The 24,452-nt window shown below is 46.3% G+C and overlaps 1 protein-coding gene across 2 annotated transcripts in view; it reads right to left on the reverse strand.

Annotated features, from left to right (window-relative positions):
- Positions 1–24,452, reverse strand: part of HK2 (hexokinase 2) — a 148,383-nt gene that overhangs the window by 110,044 nt on the left and 13,887 nt on the right. The window contains exon 1 of one of the 2 annotated variants that reach the window (XM_085633422.1): positions 10,362–11,192. The exons of the other annotated variant lie outside the window; for it this stretch is intronic. Within the exon in view, the coding sequence (XP_085489548.1) occupies positions 10,362–10,412 (51 nt within the window). The 5' untranslated portion in view covers positions 10,413–11,192. Of the gene's footprint in view, positions 1–10,361; positions 11,193–24,452 lie in introns of those variants that run through there. 2 annotated transcript variants of the gene reach the window in all.

Here is a 24,452-nt window from a genome sequence, read left to right on the forward strand (position 1 = left end):
TAGATGCCAGATGTTCTTGACTGCTCAACCTCACTGTCCCTTGGAGTTCCAAGTCTTACTTCAAGATATCAGACACACTAACATCGCTGTCCCTTTACCAATCCAGGTCTTGCTAAAGGTAAAGGTGGTGATAAGAATCCGATATTCACTAATCTCGCTATCCCGTGGTGCTCCAGGTCTTACTAAAGGAGGCGATAAGGTTATGAAATGCAATAACCGCACAATCTTTAGAGATTCACTTCTTACGAAATGAGGTGATAAGGATATGAATAAGTATATGAAACACACAACTGGATGCAACAAAGCCGCAATACTCAAAGGTCACTGCCTAATAGGAGCTTTAGTTTGGAAAGTTAGAGAAATTTATGTACCACATTAAAATGAACAGAAAAGCAAAACCTGTGGGCTGTGGCAAGACTCAAACATATGTATAGTGCTTACATTGGAATTTGGTTAACAGCTAGATCTATGAGGAAGTCTACAGACAAGAGACTGCGAGCCCTCAATCAGATCTGGCAACCTGTGTGTTTCCGTCTATCACTATGAGCTTGGTTTACAGTACCTGGGCAATAAAAGCAAAGGAGGCAGACGGAATGCTGCAGCATTGCATATGCCCCTTTATATATATGCCCTTCAACCTACTTTATCATCAGCGATTAGCGTACGGAAGGACAAATCAGAGGGCTTGATCCTAGGTACGCGAGAAGTAGCACAAAAGAAACTCACAAAACCCATGGAGAATCAAACTTGTGCTTTTACAAACACTGATGCCCAGAGCAGCATATCCTTTAGGGAAAAGTTCCAGTGTCTGGAGCCGCCATGGCCAGTAAGAATGTTTGCCAAGAGATCAGGCTAGTTAATAAAATCTGTGTGATCGACCCCTGAGTCCCAACACCGTCCTCCATGCCACTCGAGGGATTGTTCTTGAAGATAACAATACAGACTCTAAAGTCAGATGGGATTCCCCTAATAAAGACGCTTACCCAGTAAGAATGGCAAAACCACAGACGCGCTATGCTAGGCATCCACCCCAGTGCAGGGGACTGGACCCACCTAGATATGACAAGTTACCCCCTGCCACCCCCACCCCAAAGGAGAACTATTTTTTGTTTTAACAGTTTCAGATATGCGGTCACCATTTCGTTCCAGAAACCCTGAAAATGACTAATTGGAGGGGAAAAGCAATGACCGCAGGTGGAAAAAAACAGAAAGCCAAATAGATATCTGAACAATTTTCTACAAGAAATATAGAAATAAACTATGCCTGGAAACAGTGACGAAAATGAAGACAACAGCTGCAACCTGCTACCAAATGGAAGGCGAAGAGGTCCCAAAACAGTTTATCCTCAAGTAATTAATAGTCATACTCAAAGTTCTGTCAGAGCAAATACCAGAAACACAAAATCCCAGATCTTATAGCAGGCTGGTAACCTCGAGCAACACTGCGCAACCTGCCAACAATTAAACTCTACTGTTTGCCACGAAAACTACAGCCCTGTTGATCGACTACTTACAAATGTCTAACTGTGCGCTGGTCCGTGTGCAGAATAAGACACAGCCATACAAGCCGCAGGAATGGGAAAGTAACAGCAGATCGAGTAAAAATGTCATGGGACTAAAGGCCAATTACTGTTCTACAGATCGACCATCACAGCTGCAAGAAAGGTTGCAATCACATTACAAAATGGATCAATTACTTTAAAAAGTAAGACATAACATAAAAGGATCTCGAACCCTTGAATCGTCAAATGCCTTTAAACATATAAATTCATCGAATTATCGACATTTCAGTTAAACAAAGGCTAACCACATGCAGCCGGAACTACAAAGCGAAAGGCATTATAAATACAGCCAGTGCCTGAGCAAACATCATTGTGAGGTGACTATTTGTCACCACTCCAGCTCTGCATAGCTCGAAACAGACTATGACCTCTGATATGGATGTGACCTCAACCCCAGGAAACTGAATGACACACGGACGTCACAAGTTGTATTTATGGATGCCCTTTAACAGCTCCTGTGGCAACCACCTGACTACACCGGTCAGAAATGACAAATACTTGCTCAATGCTATTAAAATTGAGTGTAGCCTTGACGAGAATCAATACAATCAAGGAGGAAGGCATTTAAGATGTAAAGAAACACCACCTTGAAGATAGCAAAATAAAAGAGCAATACATGCCGCACCAGTTCCCTCACTCAAAATAAGGAAAGGTGTAGAGAAGCAATCTGAAACGGGGGCTAACAAGGCAAACAAGAACAAGCATTTACAATGCAATGGTCTCGGCAATATTATAGGTAGAGCTATTGGTATTGCTCATTATATTTTTTTCATTTTTGTATCCCTAAATAAATGGCATTGTCATTTCTATCGGGGGCACCTCTGCCAATACCACAATCAAAGCTCCCTTATTCCCCAATGTCAAGTAAAATGTGAACTCGTGGGATTTTTTATTACCTAGTTATAATTCCCCTGGCGCTGTTTTGCAGCACAGTCATGACCCAGGTGGACAATATACATAAAGACCACTGTGACAAACACCCTTTAATATACCCACTGTGGCAAATCTACAGACCCTGTGGAAGCTAGCTGAATTAGTGTTGGAAGGCGGACCTCGGGGGAGTCAGAGAGACCACCCAGAGGGGCCCCCACACTGCACGAAGTAGCCGAGCGCTGCTGAGAAGCCTCCTAGGAGAGGTCCTTCTCCTATAACGTACTAGCACAGTAACACCACCACACAGGACTCGAGGATGTTTATCAAGACGAGCAGTTCTTTATCAGCATCTCAGAAGTTACGGTTATCGATATGTACAAGGGGGATCGAGGGATCCACAAGAGTCTCAAAGTCTTGGGTAGGGACGGGGTAGCGGGACAGTCTCTTAGTAGCAGCTTGGTACGAGGGTACCTTGGGCCCAGTTCTTGATCCTCAAGCTGGAGGGACTCCGGATCTCGGAGTGGTCGAGCCGCGACGGCGTCAGCAGGGCTCTGGCGATCAGTTCGTGGAGTTCGAGCCGCGACCAGGTCAGCAGGGCTCTTAAGGTGTTTCAGTTCAGCTCGAGCCGCGACGACGTCAGCAAGGCTCCGAGGGAGGTTTCAGCGAGGTTGGGCCGCGACAGCGTCAGCAGGGCCCCGATGTTCCGTGAGGTTCCGTGTCTCAATAAGGTGGAGCCGCGACGCAGTCAGCAGGGCTCGTGGTATAGTCTCAAGCAAGAGTTCTTCTCCGTAGGGTCAGCCGCGATTCCATCAGCAGGGCTCTTGACTCCGGGATACAACTGCCGTTCCCTTGCGGGGTTGCCCCAGATATAGGTCTGGAGCCCTTTGATGTCCGGACCCTTGCGCCTGGGGGGGCGGAGAGGCCAGGCTGGGAGAGGCCAGACGCCCAGCGGGAGAGGCGCCAGGCCCGGGGAGGCCGATCGCACCTAGGTGTTGAGGGACGGTGGGGGTCCCATCGAAACTCCCCTCCTCCGGGAGTGGTGAAGTGGCCATGTGGTGCCCCCTGGCCAGATCTTGGTGCCTCGATGTCGGGGCTTCGCTGGGGCCGAGGCCGGAGGGAGACGGGCTGCGTGGGCTGGTGCGTGGAGCAAGCATGATCCAAGAGGGTTAAGACCACGCCACAAGGCCGGGTCCAACAATTAGGAAAGAGTTTTAATGTATAACTCCTGTCCCCCAGTGTAGCACCTGTCCCCACAAGACGCAGGCCTGGTTTGCAAGTCTGCAGCTGTAAAATTAAAATGTATATGTTTTCTTGAAGAGAGCAAAACATATGGACACAGCCCGAGACAAGACACTGCTATTCATCAGCAATTTGTCGCAAACAGTTTACATCACTGCAGCAAGTTGTGAGAGAGCTCAGTTATTTGGCATTTGTGTGTTGGTCATTCACGGTCACCATGGAGTGATGAAATCGGAAATTAAATTTCAGAAGACAAAAATGTTGCGGGAAATAGATGAATGAACAATACAAAAACACATCAGAATAGGAATAGGGAAGTAATAGCGGTTAAGTGAGGGTTTAAGGTAATAATGGAAAAAAAAAGTCATGCAGGAGGTGAACATTTTAAGAAAGGCACAGCTCAGAAATGTTAGTTATTTATGGGCCACTGTGGCTGAAGTAATGTAGAGGCTTAACTTTCTTTGATAGTGTCTAGATGTTGGGGGTAGATTACTCATATTTTCTATCCACTCTGCTGAAGTCAAGGTGTCCGTTCTTACAGAAAACGAAATGGCAAAAGACAGCGCAATTTCCTGGTCGAATCCTTCACGTTCAAATTAGCAGTTGCTTGTGATGTCTTATGTGTGCATAGACGGGCAGTTGCTTGTGATGTCCTAAGTGTGCATAGAGAGGCACTGTGCTCTTCTGCCTGGGATAGCATAGCATGCGCCGGAACTGCGGAACCAGAGGCGCAGTACAGGACGGGTCAAAAAGCAGTCATGTGCACCATCGCAAAAAATGCCATTGTGTACAGAACACGGCATACCTCTGTCTTTGAAGGCACACGCAACTAACGTTTTCATTATGTTTTCTGCATCAATTGTAATATAAAAATTTGAAATATCGGAAATTGAGGCAAGCGCCGCAGAATCCCGGTGCATGATGTACAGAAGACGAGGTGAATGTTGTTGATCGTATAACAAAGGCAAGACTTGCACACCACGTGCACAAGGTGCGGTGACAACACAACCCCACTAACTACCTTTCCACGAGACCAAAACACAACAGAGCCATGCCACCTCTTTTTATCATGGGACTGGATCAGGTTCCCAGCACCATAAGCTTATTATGAAGAAAGAGAAAACAATGTCCCCGGGTTTGAAGACAAGGGGTGCAGAAAGAGAAAAAACACCCAATGTCTTTCATACTTTTAGTTATTTTACCTCTTATTATTTTCCACCACGACATGTACAGACAGTGCATTCAGGACGACGGAACAACAGCCAGCCAAGTAATTCACCACACGGGAGCCGAGAGCAGGGGGAGAGGACGCCATTAAAACCACTGCCTTTCTCCGAGGCAAAGCAGAAATGCCTCGGAGAAACGCAGTGGCGTTTTCGGATTCGGGGGCGTGTTTCTTTTTCTCTCCTCTTGCCATTGGCTGGAGGAGAGAAAAACAAAAACACGCCCCCGAATCCGAAAAGGACGGATGGAAGCTCCAAAACTTTTTCGGCTTAGAGGGCGTGTTCCTGCTGTTCTAAAAGGGCGTGGCTAAAAAGTGGAAAGAACAGCAAGGAACACGCCCCAGAATCTGGAAAAGACGGAGCCTATTTGGAGGGACAGCTCTCTCCTCCAATGGCTGGCCTCAGTTTAGGAAGCCAGCCAATGGAGGAGAAGCAAAAAGAGAGGCAGGCTAAATAGCCACTCTAGGAAACCTTAAATCTCCGACTTCCGGTTCTGCCTTCGGCAGACCGGTAGTCCTCGACCTAAAAACGAAAGGAGACTTATATCCCTACTAAAATATTCCCTAAACACAAACGTATTAGGGTACAGCTTTCAAACGAGAGATCAGGCACATATCTTACAGTGCAAGAGCAAGATAAAAAGACGCCCCCCACAACCCCTGCTAAAATAGAGAAATCTATTTGTATCAAAATTACCGAGGTTGAGAACTGGAGGCGGCATGGACTTCTCATATGCATCATTTTCAAGGTGCTCATCACATGCATAAAAAGACAACATACACAGACTAACAACAAGAAAGCATGCCACTGAAAATGAAAGTACTGGCTGTGAATAGAAGTAGTTTGTAAAGTGAAATGCTAAACAAAAATAAATAATATGGCGACACCGTTACACGAAAAAACACTATCATGTTACCAAGGGTATCGTGAATTGCATATGCTTTACTAAATATGTGGTCACAACTGGGGGTGATGGATTACTAATGATCTAGATCCTGCCATACAGTTCCAAGTATAGTCAGTAACCCTATCGTTCGGTGTAAACGTTTAGTGGGTGAAGGCGACACATAAAACATAAAAGGGTCAGTGACTGGAAGCTATGTACGCAGTTTCCAGAAATATGGAAACTCTTGGACTCCAAGCCTGAAGACTACACAGAATGAAATTAAAAAAACAAAATTGCAAATATACTGGTAAAGCGCTTATAAAAAATAAAAAAAACACACTTGCGAATATGGCATAAAAGTTAACGTTCCAAGCAAATACTTACTACTTTGTAACGAGTAGTAGAAGATTAAAAGTATGATGAAATATACTCTGAGATAACACAATAGTGGGGCAAAAATACTGTGGTGGTGCCAATTTTACAAGTATACTTACAAAGCATGTCCGTAAAGGTGACATTATATGAAAACCAAAAAGCCGCTATTTTTGTCAGAATATAGTTATGAAGAAGAGGCAATATATTTAAATGGAGATTTTTGTCATGCAGAAGATGAAGCAAGTCTCTCGCAGGGTGGAAAGGTTCGCTCCAGCCACTGCATGTATACAATTGGGGTTTGGGGAGGGGGGGGGGGGGGGGGGGGTCAGCCGACCGAAGGGAGGTCCCCCCCGGGCGGTTTGGGAGGGGCGGGGGCAGGCCCTCGTTTCTCCATTTTGAAATTTGAGCTTTTATATGTAGCCCAGGTATAAGGGCGGTGTGCGCCCTCTCCCAGCCACGATTTTAGGTTTGGTGACCTGGTGGCTGGCTAACCATATCTTCAAACCTTTCTCTTGTGGGATCACATCCTGCCACCCCACCCTCCCTTCTTGCTACCCAGTAATTCCGACACTCTGAAAGCCCAGAAGAACATTAAGTAAAGTTGAAAACAGACAAGTCTCTATTTCGTCCCTGCACACCTCTGGCAATACCCTGCACACCTCTGGCAATACCTCTATGACTTGCACCAAAATCTGCCACGAAAGCGGCTTTCCTAGATGCCACCCACCCGCTTTCTCCCTGGCCAACCCCTCAAGGATTCTCGACCCCAGTTCCCCTGCTGCTGTAGGGTAACCCCAAAACAATTTGCCCATTAACGCTATACCTGCCAGCTTCCTGGCAATTGGGACCCTGGACAAACCTTTGACGATGAGGTCTCAAATGAACTGAATGACATCCTCAGACCGCCGCCAGACCTCATAGCACCTCTGGGCACCTGACTTCAAAAACTTCTAACAAGACAAACTGTATGCAGCCCATGTGGATTCCGACAACGAACCTATCACCAATTGTAGCATCCTACGTTGCGTACATACCACAGATGGGCCGACATTGGCATCTGCGTCCGGACGGCCTCCTTGGCCAGCCCACGGAATCTCCCCCACTGCGAATGAGACAAAGCATCAGCTATGTCATTGTCCATACTAGGAACGTGTAATGCCCTGAAAGCAATATCAAGTCTCAGGCACTCCAACACGAAGAACCTCAGCAATTTCAATACCCGTTTGTGCCTTGCTGACTGTCGATTTACAATTTCAACCACTGCCATGTTGTCTACCCGAAACATGACTTTCTTGTGAGCTAACTCCTCCCCCAAAGAGTTATTGCTACCAACAGGGAAAAGAATTCCAAGAAGGCTATGCTTCTGCCCCCCTCTTTCCAGAGAGGCGGTTACTGCTCCGCGCACCACCTTCCTTGCCAATATAGCCCAAAGCCCTCACTGCCTGCCGCATCAGAAAAAATTTGCAAATCCCATGTCATGTCTTCGTCCCTTGCCAGTGGAACGCCGTTAAACGACTGCAAGAAAACAATCCACATCCTCAAATCCTCCTTCACTCCGGACGAAAATTGCATGTGGTGGTGAGATAAGTTTTGCCCGGACAATGCACGTCCTAATCGACAGCAAAAGGTCCTCCCTGTCCTCACTACTCTACACGTAAAGTTGAGATGCCCCAACAGTACATGTATGTCTTTAACCTTGATTTTGTCTTTAGATAACATGCTCTGTAACAGATCCAACATTTTCCTCTTTTTCTCCTCTGGCAAGCACGCCCGCATTGCTCCAAATCAATTTCTATGCCCAAAAAGGAGAGAGCAGTGCTTGGGCCCATGGCCTTTTCTGGTGCCAAAAGAACTCCCAGTTCCTCCGTTGACTCATGGAAATTGTACATTAGTGCAGTTGCGCCCGCCGTCACTACAAGTGACATAGCCACGTCAAATGATAAGGAAGATACTGATGCTGCCTCCTCATCAATGAAATCATTGACCGAATTCCCTTCCAGCCAGGACAAGTGGTGGATTAGACTGCATTGCCCAGATTCTTTTTTGGACACCACTCCTATTGGAGGAACAATCAAGTTCTCTGTGGGCCAGTCGTCAAAAGGCCCTGCCATGCTCTCCTGTTTTGATGAGGGCGACGAAGAAGGACCTGGCCTTGATAAAAGAACAGTGGGCAGGTTGCTTTGTGATGTGGACTGAGTTTGTGCCTCACAGGGTCTGGCAGCGACCCGTTCACCCAGGCGCCATTGACAAGGCAAGGGCAGAAGGTGAATACGGAGATGTCCCTTTTTTGTAGGGGTTTAGGTTTTGAACGGGTTAGCCATACGGAGATTTGTTTCGAGTCGGTTGAATTATTTAGGGATGATGGAGTACATCTTCCAGGCTCAGCATGGATTTATACTTCTTGGAGATCAAGGAGGTTTTGGCCAGGTCTTTGAACGTGCAGAAACATTCTAAATGAGGACGCAGGGACTGGTGTAGGCAAGTGGGGGGCAGAAAATTGGGGTAGAGTCTCTCTTCCCATTTTTCTGGGTGGCGGGGGTTATTTAAAGTTTGCAAGGGTTGGTAAAAGTTTTTTGCTTATTGTTGAAGTTGGGTTTATGGACAGGGATAGGGTAGGCAGGCTATTTTAAATTCAGTTAGACAGGTTTGCTGATTTAGTGTTGTAGAGAGGCAGGCATAGGATGTTGGTTAAATGAAGGGTGTAATTAAAGGGTATAATTTTACTGCAATGCATTGTTGTTTATATGGTAATGTCAGGGTGGGGGCATGTTCAGGGGATCGTAGGGGCGGGTGTCAGGAGTCAGGTATTTGGATGTATTAGTGAGGCTTTCTTTTTAGTAAGACAGTTGCCAGGGATGTTCATTGTAATGTGCACCCGTTTCAATAAAGCAGCCTTTTTCACACAACAAAATGGTCTGGTCTGGTCAATCCCCCCCCCCCCCCCCCCCCCCCCCCAAATCCATATCCAAAACGGAAGCACGGAAGCCATGAAAAATCACCATAAAAACATCCAGTTTCCAATTTTCTGACATTCTTTAAACATCCAGACAGAAAGAGTAAAAAACAAAATAAAAAAGGTGCTAAACATTATTTTGTTTACGTATTTCATCCAGAGACCCATCGTCAAGGATCATTCTGGCCAAAACATCAGCTGGAGGAGTAACAGTGGAAAAAGAAAACAAAAACTCAAAGGAAGCTTTTTAGGTAAAACAGAAAAATCTGATATTGCCTCATGGTCAGGGAGAAATACTTTGTTTGTTGGACTATAATTGGACCTGCATCCTCAGAACATGAGGTCAGATTATACAATCTGAATATCTTTACCATGAAAGCAACAGTGGATCACTGTGTGAAAAGAGACATTTTGCCACAGTAATTAACCTACTATGCTTATTTACAAAAATAAGATTGTAACCATTTAGAGGTATTCTACTTCGGAAACAATGCGCTCAGGATTTCAAAACTTCAGTAATTTGCAAAGCATCTTCCTGCCTACTCTGGGCTCTTTTTGCATTGACTTAAAGGCATGAATTTAATTCAGAATGTTGGTTAGTCATTTTTTGTAATCTCTAGGCACCCAGAGGAAATAGAGTTCATAGCTTTGTACACAAAATATTTTCTCACAACCACAATTGCTTCTGGAAGAACAAATATTAAAGAGGCTGCGCAAAACCGCATTTTCCACGTAACAGACCGACTTTCAACCAATGATAAGCAAGCAAACCACTAAACTTCTATTTGGACTCCACCTAAACCACAATGAACTGGGTTAAAACCAAATTACAATCATCCCCATTCCAGTGGTTCTGCTGAACAGCCATAAAGTTCCTCACGTAACAGGACTTCATAGCTCCTGTCCAAGAATTGACAATCTCGGAATATCTCTTTGTGTCACTAAATAGGGCCCAGATTACACGAAAATGCCACATAAAAGCAGCTCACCACCACAGTTCTTTGATCCACACACAGACTACGCATTGATGCATGCATTAAAGTCATATCCACATGCTTAATCCACAAGGCCATCTTCTTTGCCTCATGGCCTTCACAGCAGAAGTGCCTCTTGCGGCAAGTCACTATTCCTCTCTTTGTACCAACAATAGAATGTCATCTGCCATTTAAAGGGCTACCCCTCCAGTAGTGGCTGCTACTGAACGGGGGTGGTTAGGTGGGGGGGGGATTAAAAAAAAAAAAATGACTTACCTGGATGCCGCTGGCCACCGCCTCTCCCACCACTTCTTCTCTGTGCCGCATCAGGAAGCGCACAGCCTCCCAGAATCCCCAGGCCAGTCACAACGCTTCCAACCCATACACCCTCCAACACCACCCCCCCCCCCCCCCCCCGGAGATACGCTTCTGATTAATGCTAAAGTGGACTGTGGAGATTGAAGATCCGATGCTACCCATTCGTAGCACCCTCCAAGAGTATCTATCATTCTCAAACTATGTAAAGTAACGTAAAGTAGAAAAATGAATGATGACTAGGACAACCACTCAAGTGGCGAATCCAAACACATATAGACAACCTCTGCAACCAAGACCAGAACAGCACCTAGAACACAAGTAATTTGTATATGCCACGATATACAACAATAATGTAGAAAAATATGACATTTAGCAGACACCAGCGAAGAGGCGAAACCTGCAAAGACCGAAGAAAAACATGTAAAATAAAAAAAGACTCGTGGTTTTGGAGCGGGGGACGTTTTAAACGAGAGGAAAACATTAAAGCCCGTCTGTTATCAACACAGTAACAGAGCCCTTAATGTGGGCGAGGCACGAGATAACACGCGTTTGTTTACAGCTAGATGGGGGGAAAGTAAATTTGCGTAGGGCAGCGTAATATCTGGCACGGGCTGTAACTCGTGCTCATAGGCTCTAATAAGAAGTCAAGCAGGTTCTAATATAGCTTGCTGTGACGACTCATGAAGGGGTTAACCCGCTTCCTCTCGCCGAAGCCTGCAAGCGCGCGCCTTTGTTCGCTCTGTAAACTCCAGTGAGTCACACGTTCCAGCACTGGGTTGGTCATCGACTGAATGCACCCAGACTTCCCACTGTGAGGCAAAAAAGGTAGTGTTCGCAACACATTAGTAAACCAACCAACAGTCTGCACGTAAGCGATCGACGTCATGTAAGGCTGCCCGGGGGGGGGGGGGGGGGGGGGGGGGGTCGCGCAGCGGCCCGCCCCTTGGAGGGCGGCCGCCTTAGTGCCACAGGAAGGCACAGGGGTGGGAGGTCGAGCCCCTGGGCTAGTCCGGGGGAGACCCCAACAGATAGCTGTTCCGGCGAGGGCGGGCAGGAGACAGGGGTACTTATACTGTCTCCGCCCCCTCCTCGTCCTCTTGTCCGCTCGTTCGCCTTGCCCTCCCCTCCGCTTACCCGGCGTCCGGAGGGACAAAAGGGGGGGGCAGGTTTTTTCTAACAGTGTTACTTTGTGTTGCAGGAGGAGTTACAGGGCGATCCAGGGTCTGCACTTACCAAGGGGTACAGCATGCAGCAGCACCATGGGGTGCTAAGCCAGGATACCCAGGGATGTTTAGCGGGTCCCCTGGAAGAACGACGGCGCCCCGTTAACCGAAAGGCGGTTGTGGGTCTGAGCAACCGGGGGCTGCCATTTATGCTCCGCCCACCCATCACGGGGGGGCGTGTGAAGCATGTGGACTGGTGGTCCACGGATGGGAGGGGTGGACCCTCCCAATATTTGGTATACACCAGTTGGCGTTGCCATGGTGACTCTAGGCTTATCAGACGGGCAGGCGGCATAGGGCTGGCCTGCCCTGGGATCGCCCGTAAGATAACCCACCTTGTTTGCATATTGGTTATGCTAATAAACCTGCAGCAATATTTCTCCACTTACATTACAGTGTCGTGTGTTTTTATTTATGCACTTATGTACTTATGTGCTTTGTGATAACTGTTGCCGATATTGGCACTATATTAAGACAGGACAAGACCAAGCACGAACAACCCACCACCTCCTTCAACAACAGTTGTAACCGGGGCATAACGAGTGCTGTAAACGCACACCCAACAAGTTTTGGGAAGTAATTTGTCTCAGCACCCTCTCCCATATTTGCCCCTCCCAAAGTGCTTTGGGCACGTAATCTGTCTGGCGCCTTGATGTTCTCGGCATACTGATACACCGGCCAGTGCTTAATTTGTGCCACCGCTGCTTGTCAGAATAGCATACAGAAATATCCTCCAACATTAATTATTGTACTCGCATTGTCGTTTACAAAAGTGTCTTCCCGTTTCATGTGGATTTTCGACTATCAACATCAATGTGGTGATATTTTATGGGCAATATTTAACACACTTTTTCAAGCTAAATTCTGACAATTATGTTCTGGTACCACACGTTCAGGTGGTGGGCGCCAGTACATTTTGGAGGGGTGGGGGTTATTTTTCATCATCAGATTTTGACGAGAGATAAAAGCATAAAAAAATTGATTAGAGGATAAGAATGAAAGAGAAAATAGTGACATAATGAGAACTAAGTGATGAAAAGGAACCTACACGAGTGAGATAGACCGGAAGCGCGGGACAGAGGGTGGCGTGGTGGAAACAAGACAAGGGGCATAACGAAGCTGCAGGGCCTTCCCTTCGAGATACATGGAGGGGCCCCTTCCCCCACCCAGGTAGATTTTGAGGACGAAAATGAAGGTGGCTGGCGAAATTCCGCCCTCACCACCCCTCCCAACCCCCACTTCTCCGTGAAACGAAGGCCTCTCAAACACCCTGCAAATATGGGGCCATGTGTTTCTCCCCGGACCCAAAATTAGGCAGCCTTGGTATTCAGCAAACCCAACATTTAAAACCACCGACAGCGGGCTACTAGGAAATACTTTAGGTCTGTGATATTTTTAGTTGAACACATTTAGCAGTGAGCTAGCTACATTAAAAACTTACTATTAGCAATGGACTGCATGCCTCTCAGACAGTTCTCTTTTTTTTTAAAGTATGGAATAGTTCTTAACATGTGTAACTCCTAAAGCAATTTCTTGAAAGTCAGCTATTCTTGAAATAGCACGTCCAGTCCCCACTAGCCACAAGACAATGGGCGGCATTGATGAAGTCGCAGAATCGACAGAAAGCTCACTTGTCTACGGCAAACAGGAGCCTCAGCAGGTGTGCAGGACTCTTCAATCAAACCTCACATCTACTCAAGACATCACTCAATGCCAGACCCTAACTCACCTTAACTTTAGAGCCTGATGACCTTGAGGTCATCATGATAGTATTTTCCTCAGCTACTCAAACACATGTGGAAAGGTTGACAGATGTCTCAATGTCACCAATAAGACAATATTCCGGTCTTAGGCTTTTCTTTTACAAATCACGGTTTGAAGAGGTTAGTTCATTGGGATCAAAAGAAGCATACGGATTTGTCTACAGCTCCCAGAATGCATTAGGTTGTCAAAAGAAACCCCAGATCTGCAGTGTTGTGTCTTTGGTGACCGGGAGAAATCTCGTAACCTTACATACTAGTCCAAGATAACACCACTCTTAACTGATGTCCTGTTAGCAGACCAGCCATGGCATCATGCATGTAAAGAAGGTGTGGGCAGCCATGGCTGTGTAGGGAAAGAAGATCTGGTGTGTATCTTCGTACATAGGTGTTTGAGGTGGTTATGAGTGGAGGTGTGAAGAGTGCTTGGCCGAAAAATTAGCATTTAATAAAGTATTTGTGAAGTGCAACCTAATGAAGGGGAATTGGAGAGCTGAATTTTAACAAAAAATAGAATACAATAAGTAACAACAGGTGCAGAATAGCTGGCCTGCATTTTTAAAGTCTTGTTACAACCCCATCGAGAATCAAGCTTCGGGCACAAGGGAATGTATGCCCAAATCAGAATTTTTAGTTTAACCCCTTCCATGCTGCGCAAATTCCGCCGCTGTGCTGACGGAATCTTGCGCGGGCGTGGTCATGACGGAACGGTTCCGTCATGAGCACAGCTCAACCGTGGCTCATGACGGAACCGTTCCGTCATGAGCACCGAAGGGGTTAACAGTAATTGCTACACTTAATCCCACCCACCCGCATAATGTTTTACCAGGTCAGCTCCAAATGGGGGAAAATAAGTGTAATATAGTGTTATCCACCAGTCCAAAGTATAGAAATAAAGGTCATATGGTAATACCGCACTCCGTAAATACTGCACTCAATATATCAGTGTTTACTGTACAAATTCCAGTGGAATTTGGAATGGACTCAGATTTAGTAGACCAAAGACATTTCTACTAACATCTACTAAAACCTTCTTGTAGAACTAACAGTCGTACAGCTAGCTAGCACGTTTGTGTCATGGAAATAAGAAGTCCATTTCAAAGCTCTGTATGTTGTAAGAGAAAATACAAATTTAACAACGACTCAAGCAGTGGTCAACGAAGATTGATTTGTATGTCAGATGTGTTTATATATTTTTACCCTCCGTTATGAGCCCTGACCAACAAAGGGCTGGGGATCTTTTCAAGGAGCTAGGAAGGAGTTTGGTAGATATGTCACCAGAATACCGCTCACCCTTTCTTCCATGCAGCTGAGAAAGGACAAAGAGTCCAGTCAATCCTCCAAGTCATCTAACTGATCGGACAGCTTGATCTTCCAGAGTAAACTGAAGTTAATTAATCAGTTGCATCCCAGGATAGGTTTCAATTTCTACTAGTAAGTCTGCACTACCTTTTGCGTGGCAAGAGCAGGCCCCCCTCTGCAGACCTGTCGTCTGGTTGGACATTGCATTGTTCATGCTGCCCCTACCCATCCCCAAAACCCATCCTAGAATGCACCAAATGATTAAATGGCCCAAGCTGCACACTGTCAACAGCATACATGCAAACAGAGTTCTCTTCACTCTAACACAGACAGTGGAATAGGTCACAGTCAGTGTTAACGATTACTCTTGACCCACATCCCAAGCTGATGTGCCCTGGAGAGGATACGCAAGCTGATTGAGAGCGGGAGCTACACATGAGTCAGGTCTTATGTCGGTCTGTCTATTTAAATACTGAAATAGATTGACACAACTCCTTAGTTTCTATAGGGCCAATTAAGACTTGAGCGGAGTGATGTCCCCAGGTAGGATACCTCTCACATGACCCCCCCCCCCCTCCCCCCCACCCAAGTGTTCCTGCACCCAGATTGATCAGGTGTGGGACCATTAGACCGGATTGTACCAGCTGGATAACCCAGCCAGTAAAAATGCCTTTAGAACTGGGCTGCAAGTTAAGGTAGACACCACTTTTAGCACTTCCTGTTACTATAAGTCATCTAGACTCAGACTGAGTGAAAAAGAGGCAAAAAAACAAGACTTCTTCTTCCGGAGGGTCTCGATCGCTGAAGGATTAGGTTTAGTTTTTAGGGAATATGGACTAGAAGGCATTACTAAATATCCAAACAAAACGAGGGTGTGTCATTCCCACCCATAATATAGCTAGAATGAGAAGGGATTTATAGAAGAGAAATCCCTTAGTTGGCAATGTACCCTGCATGATGTACTCGTGTTCCCCGGCCCTCAGTGCACAACTGCATGCAGCTAATATCCTGACTTTTTATTTTTGGTCCAACCACCACACTAATATATAGCATACGCAGAGGCCTATGCCTGTTCCTTGAAATTAGTACGGTCCTGAACTTGTTCCGTGACCTGGAAGGGAGCACCAAGCGTGCCCTCGTTGACACAGTGGACCATGGGTTTAATACATAGAGTGGTGGTGGTGGTGGCAGTGTTCATTGCTTTCTGAGTCCACAGTTGTGCCACACTTTTGCTGTATCACTGTAGTGCAGGCCTACTGGCTCACTCATGTAAAGTTGCACTACTATGTGCTTACCTAACTTCTAGTGCAAACATCCCAAGTGTGTGTTTTGGGTATTTGTATGTGTAGCCTGCGTGGCACATGCAGGTGTGTATGCGAGCCAGAGTAATGGAGGCTTGCGGTATCCATTTTGGATACCCCGAGCCTGGCGTTTGCAGAAAATTGAGGTTAGGTTGTTTTCCCAGAGAGTAGAAGTATACTGCTGACATTCCTGAAGCTGAAGGGAGGAGACTTAGACAGTAACGTGAGGAAAAAGTGGATAAAGGCCTCTTTCAGCAATTCAATTAGGCCGTTTGCTTGGCAAGAAGCGGATTATTAGTCTACCTGAAGACTGCCACATTGGAGAAGGTAGGGCTGAGTGTTGGGACTTTAGAATCAGTTGTGCAAGGTGAGGAGAATCTTTGGTTGAGGCCCAGCCTTTGCCTTTACCGGATTGCATTTTCATTTGGCCATAGGCAGCCCGGTGCAGAAACATCACATCTCTTTGTGCTTCTACTGTGGGTGCTCCTGGCTGGAGACTAATCTATTGTGAGAAGCACCACTCTACAAATAGGGTGCGACTGAAAAGTAGCCTGAAAGGACAGTTAAAAAGAGAACCATTTCCAAAACAGTTCTGAAGATGCAGTTATTGGGTACACATTTCTTAAGTTTGCTGTTTAAAAGTGAGACCTCACACTCCCACTTGTTGTTCCAGGTCAAAGAACACTATGGTCAAGAAAGGGAGTGCTCCACAAAGTACTCAGAGAGTTGCTCTGCAACCAGAACTGATGTCGGCCTGGCAGCCAGCATCCCAGAAGTAAGAGAACATCACCAGAGTCATACCCCTTGCTGGACCAGCAAGCTGTATACCTGCCTCAAGTGCCTAGAAGTCAGTCTGCAGAGAGAGGGAAGGAACCTGACAATCCTGCAGCAGGAATGACTGTTCAGGAGGTGCAAAATGCAGCATGTCCCCACTGTCTGTGTGGCTCCAAAATTAAGAAGATAGAGGAGGGCGCTCTGTAGGTGCCAGTGACAGACTGTAGTCACAGCAGTTCTGGGTGGGAACCCTTCTGATCACAACTCAAGAGAATAGGCCTGGGCATGGCCGCATTATCACCAGCGTATCGACTTGTGCAGGATTTCAGGAGCTGGCCTGTGAAGGGCCTCAACTACCCGAGATTAATCAGGACTGCTTAATCCCCATCTGCAGACAGGGGTCTCAGCAGCAGTCGTGGAGCACACATACAGAGCTGTCACCTATTACATTATTACCTTTTACTTTAAGGGAAGGGACCCCCTAGTTGAAGGGCGTACTGTGGGAGATAGCACATAGTGGCACCGCAGTGCAGGATAGCGCCAGGGACAGTTTTTTTTTTTTTTTTTAGTGTATAGTATTGCGTTCTAGTGTGCATTAAAGTACTTTATTTTTTAAAGATAAGAACTGGGATGGGCATTTATTTAGTGTGCTATTGTACAATGTTTGAGCTCCTGAGGCAAGCACTCCCACACTACCTCCCTGAGAAGCCTGTGCTCGACATTACTACCACTGAGAGTCAAGAATTGAAGATGATGTGCTTGGCCCAGCTTGCAGAGCCATAGCAGGACAGACCCCAGGACATCAGAAGCAAACAACCTCAAACCCCACTGTGGAGGATCAATAACCCCTGCTTGCCTGTGAGCCCCTATGCTACCACAAACGTGGGTCTGACAATGTTAGCTTCTCTACTAAAATTGCCTACTGTACTCACTCATATACAAAACAAGAAGAGGTATTGGATGGACGCTCTTCGAACGATGCCATATTGATTAAATAAAAGATTTCCACAAACAGTGCGATTTCGAATGGGTTAATCTTTGCTGCAGGTGAGTTTATTGTAAATAAAAAAGTATCTATGGGTAATATCGTGATTTCCTTGAGCTCCAGTATTTCAATGTCTTCCACTGATGTGCCATTTATTGTTGAAGATTGTTGAGAAACAAGTTTCACTTTGGGGGTTAATTTGCCCTTGAGCTTTTTCAAGTCATTGTATCAGCCTGAGTGAAGTTGCTTAGTAGTGTTTTTTTTAACCAGTGGTCAACAATAAATAACAGTAGTGGAATCCACCGACACATTGAAGCTGTATTTATTGTAGGAGGAGTGTGTGTGAATTATGAAACCATTCCCCTAAAGGCCTTCCCTTCTTCATGGAACGTACATCAAATGTATGGACAGTTACAAAACAATGATGACCTATTTTGGAAAGATACAGTCCATTTACATAAATTAGCTTAACCATAATTTCATGTCAGTGATATAAATAAAAAAAAAAACGCACAGCCAGTATGCGAGGGGCACATTCGGTGACAGGAAGATTATCAAGCCCATGGGCTACCAGGAAGGAAGGAAGGAAAGGGGTCAACACATGCTTCTCTTTTACCCTGATGTATTCTATTTTCATTCTGGGCACAAGTCAAGTTCACCACTGATTCTCTGCGCAGAAAAGTGGGAGTCACTCTCGTCTCTATCTAGACGTTGATAAGCCAGTGAAAAAAGCATTATCACAACGGTTTCGCAAATTTAGGTAGCACGATTTGCTCTGCATTGTAATTGGTATGGTGCTCTATTTCACAGTTGCTGCCATACAGAACATTTCCTTTCATTCCTCCTTTTGCTGGAAGTTTAGTACGAAGAATGTGTGTTAGGATTTTGATCTAAATGCCCGCCCCCCCCCCCCCCCCCCCCCAAATAATAGGTACCACTAAAATTTGGCAGCCAGGAACTGGGGAGATGCAGTCTAGCTGGTTCATCTACTCAGCACATAACACCTCCTTTATTAGCCAAGACCCAACTTATGTGGCCAGAGCGGGAGATAAGGCTAAATAAATCTCAAGCGACTGCTCGAAAGTCTGTAATTTGCACATGGAATCAACCACCAGCAATGGCTCAATCCGCTGAGGAGCAGGTTTCCAGAATTTAGGTGGGACTGAACAAATGCACTGGCCTCAGAAACTTGATAAATCTAAACTGAGTCTCAGTAAATTCATATGACAGAAACAAACAACCAGCTCACACTGGATGTGCAAGTAAGGCCTGTCGCTAGGAGCCAAGTCCAAAATTCCTTTCAGGTTTCGCTGGCTTGAGGCACAAACCCCTGAAGCAAGGCCAAAAAGAGGCTGCATGATAGGGAGTCAAAAAAGGGAAGCAAGACCACAATCTTGAAGGGATTAAGGCCCGAAGAATTTCCAGCTCTCCTCTGCCTAATAGTGGAAGGAAGGGTATGCATCAAGCAACACTCAACGAGCTCCTGTCCAGCTGTGTGGCAGCAAGAATCCACCAAATAGGCATGAAAAGACAACAAAAGGAGCACTTGGATGGGTATGGAAATCAGAATTGAAAAAAGAAAGAAAAAATAATCACCACCCTAAAAATCCTAATCTGTAAATTGAGAAGTACACTGTGGTATCTGCAGGGCAATCCCTGCCCAGCAACAAAAGAAGAAAATGCTCTGGGCTTTGTTGTCAAACAAGAGATAGCATTTTATTTATGGCAAAGGTTGTTAGCCATGGCACTCATTTCACATCCAGTCGTTGTACAGCACCAAGATAACTGGCGCTGAGCATGTTCTGTACACAGTGAAAGCGCTGGGGAGACTAACACTATTGTGTCACTGATCTGCTTTCAAATACAGCTGTTCAATGCAGGAGTTCATAGATGGAGACAATTTGGGATGAGGAGGGGACTCACACCTATGAAAGTAGATTTTCTCTGCAGAGGGAAGCAGTTGGCCACCTCGAAAACTAGCGTGGGTTGCGGTAGAAGTAATTGAAAATTGAAATGAGGCTTTAGTGCAGCACATTTTCTTGGGGCTCATCTGTTTTTTTGCAGTTTTAAATATTCCGCCTATCAGCACAAAATCGCTTTAAATAAGACATTGCACATTTTAAGGCAGGGGGAGAGTAAGTGATATGCCCAGAATTAAAGGCTGTAGAGCAGAAGCTCTGGCTCAAACCTGACTTCGCAGTTGTAAAGTCAGCAGCTCCAAGTATTTCCTCTCTTTCCATCGAGGTTCGGCATGTACCACTGTGTTGTGGTCCGAGGGAGAAAAGATGGAAGGGTATTGGCAGATAAGGGATGCGCTCAAGTGGGGAAAGGTGGAAATACAGAGAGGGTAAGATTTATGTGGACAAAGGAAAGCCAACTACAAAATTGAATGAATTAGTCATAGTAAAGCTCGAGAGAAAATGAAGCTAAAGCAAGAAAATAACAAGCATTCACAAAGCCAACAGGTCTGGCCATTGGGAAATATTGACTTTGCCAATGACTTTTGCCGATGCTATGCAACACTGCTGAGAGAAACTAGGTTCTTGTTACAGTACCACCACTTTTTGCCTGTTTTTTGATGCAACTTTGACTGAGCAGTACAGGGTCCCTGCCAACGAGGTTTCCAGTGCCAGTGTTCTTTCCCGAAAACTGTACCACAATTAGCAAAACTCCAGCAACCCCTATAAGTCCCTAGTAAATGGTACCCCTGGCACATAGGGCTTTGGGACTGAAGAGGGTCCACTAGGGATGCAGCACAAATTGTGCCACCCCAGAGACACCACACCAAGACTTTGTAAACTGCCATTGCATGCTGCGTGTTTTGGTGCATTGAAAACTGAACAATCGACATGGCACAAAGCCCTGTGTGCCATGCCCCCATACACTGCATGTTGTATAGGTAAGCCACCACTACTACAGGCCTTACAGCCCTAAAGCAGGGTGCACTATATTCCATGTGTGTTCATATCTGCATGAGCAGATATAATCCTATAATATCCAAGTCCATTCCTGGATATTGTAAGTGCCCAGGGAAGCCATAGAGAGTACATGGGCTGGATACTTGTCATCACGAGTTTCCAAGCTCCATGATGGCTTCACTGTACCCCAAGATGTTTGATACCAAACATCTTGTCTTAATAAAGACTCACTGATGCAGTGTTGTATTTATTAATAAATGCACACAAGGGACACCTTGGAGCAGGGATACTCGAAGTGCGGCGGCCCTGACCTTTACATGCAGCCCCCCTGATCAATAGGAGCACTGGGCTGCTGTTCACTCCACGGAGCATCAACAATAAAAAAGATATTAAATAGACAGGTGTTAGACGGTGGTTCTGACACTATGGGCCGCCCGGATTTTTGAGCACCTAATTGTTGAGCTTTTACTGTGGGGGAGCCTCATATGTTGGGACTCACCCACAATGAACTCAGGATGTAAGAGACTGCATGGGGATTTTACTGGTGTTCCCCTGGCTTGACCAGGCCACTGTGCAGCAGCTGAAGTAAGGGTCACCGGGCTGGTTACATGCAGACACATGTGTACATGCGTGTGCACACGTGTACGGGCTGCACAGGGGAGATTCCTAGCGTGCGCAGTCCAGGAGCAGTTACAAAGTGAATGGTGTGGCAGGACTTATGCAGTATTGGATGGTGATATGGAATAGGCTTTATACGCTGGAAAGAAACATGCCAGGGAAAGTCAGTGTGTTTTACTGTGTTTTCACTTCATTATTTCCCTACGGGAATGTGGGGCCCCATGGCTAAATTAACTTCCACAAGGCCTACAGTTTCTAGACATGCACTAAAGTCCATTGTATTGGAGGTGAAAATAAGTATTCTGCAGAGTCCAAAGTCATATTTGTACTGCTTTTGGGTCATCCAGAAAAGTCATATTTCTGTGAGCCAGCCAGGACCAGACCCAGGCTGAGGGCTGACCTCAGCTGGATGGATTGATAACCTTTCTTCCACAAGCTAGGGCCTCCTCTCCACGAAGAGAAGATGGGAGGGGCTACAGGCTCATCCATCAGCAGCTGTCACTGGGTGCCAGGCACCAGGCTGCACCAAGGAGGGAAGGCAGCGTGGGCGAAAGGGGCTTCAGAGACACTGGATGACACCATTTTTAACAAACCCAGAGGCTGGACAAGAAGGAGGGAGCAGGGGCAGGGACGTGATGTGTCGCTGTTTGATAGGACCAACAGAGACTTCCTGCCAGCCCCCTACTCAACTTTTAAAAAGTGCCTGCACAGGAAGAGAAGCTCTCTGGGGTGTGTGCTCGGCTGAGGCTGAAGGTGCTGGAGCCTGGCGCAATGGGCAGTTGGAAGGAGAGACCCCCTGACTGCCCCCAGGACCCTATCAGCACCAGAAGAAGAGACCAGGACTGGTGCACAGAAACAGGGGCCTCTGCGCAGGGACAAGAGGGGCTCAGAAAGAGAGCCTGGCGAAAGGCTGGCGCAGGGAGCCAGTGAAGACAGCACACTGCTGAATCTACCCTCTCAGAGACCCAGAGGGCAGAGGAGAGTGTTCCCAGTGGCGGGGCTGGTAAAGAGGAGCAAGAAGCGCCCCATAATGCATCGCCAGGCATTTGGAAATCAGCCGTTTTGGTGCTTTGTGGCCCCCAGAGGAGGGGGGGTGGTCACCCTCACTTGTGAAAAGGTGCTGGGGGAGCTGCTGGAGAGGCCCAGTCCTCCCCCCCCCCCCCCCCCAGCATGAAGAAACCTGCCATTTTGGTGCCTGGTGGCCCCCAGAGGAGGGGGGGGGGGGGTCACCCTCATGTGTGAAAATGGGTGCAGGGGGGCTGCAGGGCCACCGCAGCCTCCCCCAGCATAAAGAAGAACAGTCCACCCATAAGTTTCACGGGGCATCTGAAAGAATAACCCCTCAAGGGCTCAGCGCCAGCCTTTAACACCTTCTAGGCTGGAACTTATGTTCTACAGCTGAGGGTGTACTATGAAGTGCATCATGGAGTGAAGGGCTGAGTTGGGGATGTCTGGCGAAGGGCATCCCCTGGAGGTGAAGTGGTGTAATTGCACCGAAATGCATTTACTATTGGTTATTTCTTTTTAGGTGGACTGAAAGCCACATGTGTAAAGTGAAGTATATGTGTAAGGTGATGTTAAGATAAATGGAGTTATGTTGCTGGACCTTCCTGCTAGGGGTCTGGCTGTATTTATGTAATCCCATGGTTTTACCTGTGATTCCTTTTAAAGTGAAGAGGCACACTGCAGGAGAAGTGTAGTTGCCAGGAGTACTTCTTTTGAAGGGACTGTAAGTCACATGTGTAAGGAGATGTCATAAGCCAAGTGGGGCTATGTTGCCAGACAGTCCTGCTAGGGTGTCTGGCTGTATATGCGCAATCCTGTGATTTCATCTGTGATGCCCTTAGGGGCTGTAATTGCAATGCATGCAGTCAAATGATCAAAGAAGGTGATGAGTACTGTCATTCTAAAGTGTGCGTAAACATGGATTCTTGCTGCTGCGCTTAGGTGAAGACCCCAGACTGCTAGCCCTTAAGATATAGAGGTGCATACTTTATGGTCAGCAGGAGAGGCTCAGTCAGGGTCATGTGTCACCAAGGCAGGTTTACCCCTTTTTAATGCTTGTTGAGGTAATGGGGTGGGTCGCCACTGGGATGGTGCCAGTGCGCAGGGCCCTCGCTCCAGGTTATGTTCAACTATCTGCATTGGGGGCAAGTTGATGTGCATACATGGGAGTGGTGGTACTAGATCCCACCCCTCCTTTGCGGGAGGGGTGGAGATGATATGCAATGTCACAAAGTAATTCCAACAGCTTATGTATATCTGTAAATTGGTGCATAGTATTAAGTAGTGTGTGTGTTTAATAAATGTACTCTTACTTTTATAAAGCAAAGTACAGACTGGACAATCAATTATTGAGTGTTATTTTTGTGCACCTGCAAATGGCGATTACTAGCCCACACCACCTCCCTTGAGTAAGCCTCAGACTGCTCTGCAACGCTACCCTCTGAAAGTCACGCGCTACAATTGGGTGTTTGGTTCCCAGTGAAGGACAAATGTAGTCATGTTATTTGTGCAGGCCTCACAGATGCTGCCTCGTTTTCCAACAACAGGCAATTATTTATTTCAAGGTTAATTGGTGTCAAAGAAACGAACTAACTAAGGAGTCCTGCGCTTCACTTTAGAAACACCTTCACTTTTAAAGACACCTTTCGGCAAAAGTGTAAAATTGAGTCTCTTCAAAATTCAAAAAGTGTTTGTAATTCGCATACAGAACCGTTTCACCGTAGTACAATTAATTATATTAGTGCATTGAGAAGTCTTAATTTAAAAGCGATCGTTTTCAAACATGAATTTAGAAACATTAACTCTTCTACCTACTCTCACAACAACACCAATAATGAACTAAAGAGGCAAGTTATGTGCACTTTTTGGTTGGCCTGGGTTCCTATTATGCATGAACATTATAGTTTACTAAATCAAACAAACACAGGAGCAGGTTTTGTACAGCACACACCTTGAAATCATGTGGTTTGAGGTCCTCGTATATGGGAGAATGAAGAAAAAGGAGGGAATTTGAAATTAAACAATTGCCTAGGATCACACAATTTGGAAAAGTAGGAAAGCCGGGTGTTCTGGTTTCAGATTGTTCAATCCAGCCACTGCATGTATATCCATTGCTTCGCCTACACCTACCTTACCACCAATCCCTCCAACCCAGTCGCCCCA

The sequence above is a fragment of the Triturus cristatus genome, chromosome 11 (assembly GCF_964204655.1).
Source record: "Triturus cristatus chromosome 11, aTriCri1.1, whole genome shotgun sequence".
NCBI lineage: Eukaryota > Metazoa > Chordata > Amphibia > Caudata > Salamandridae > Triturus > Triturus cristatus.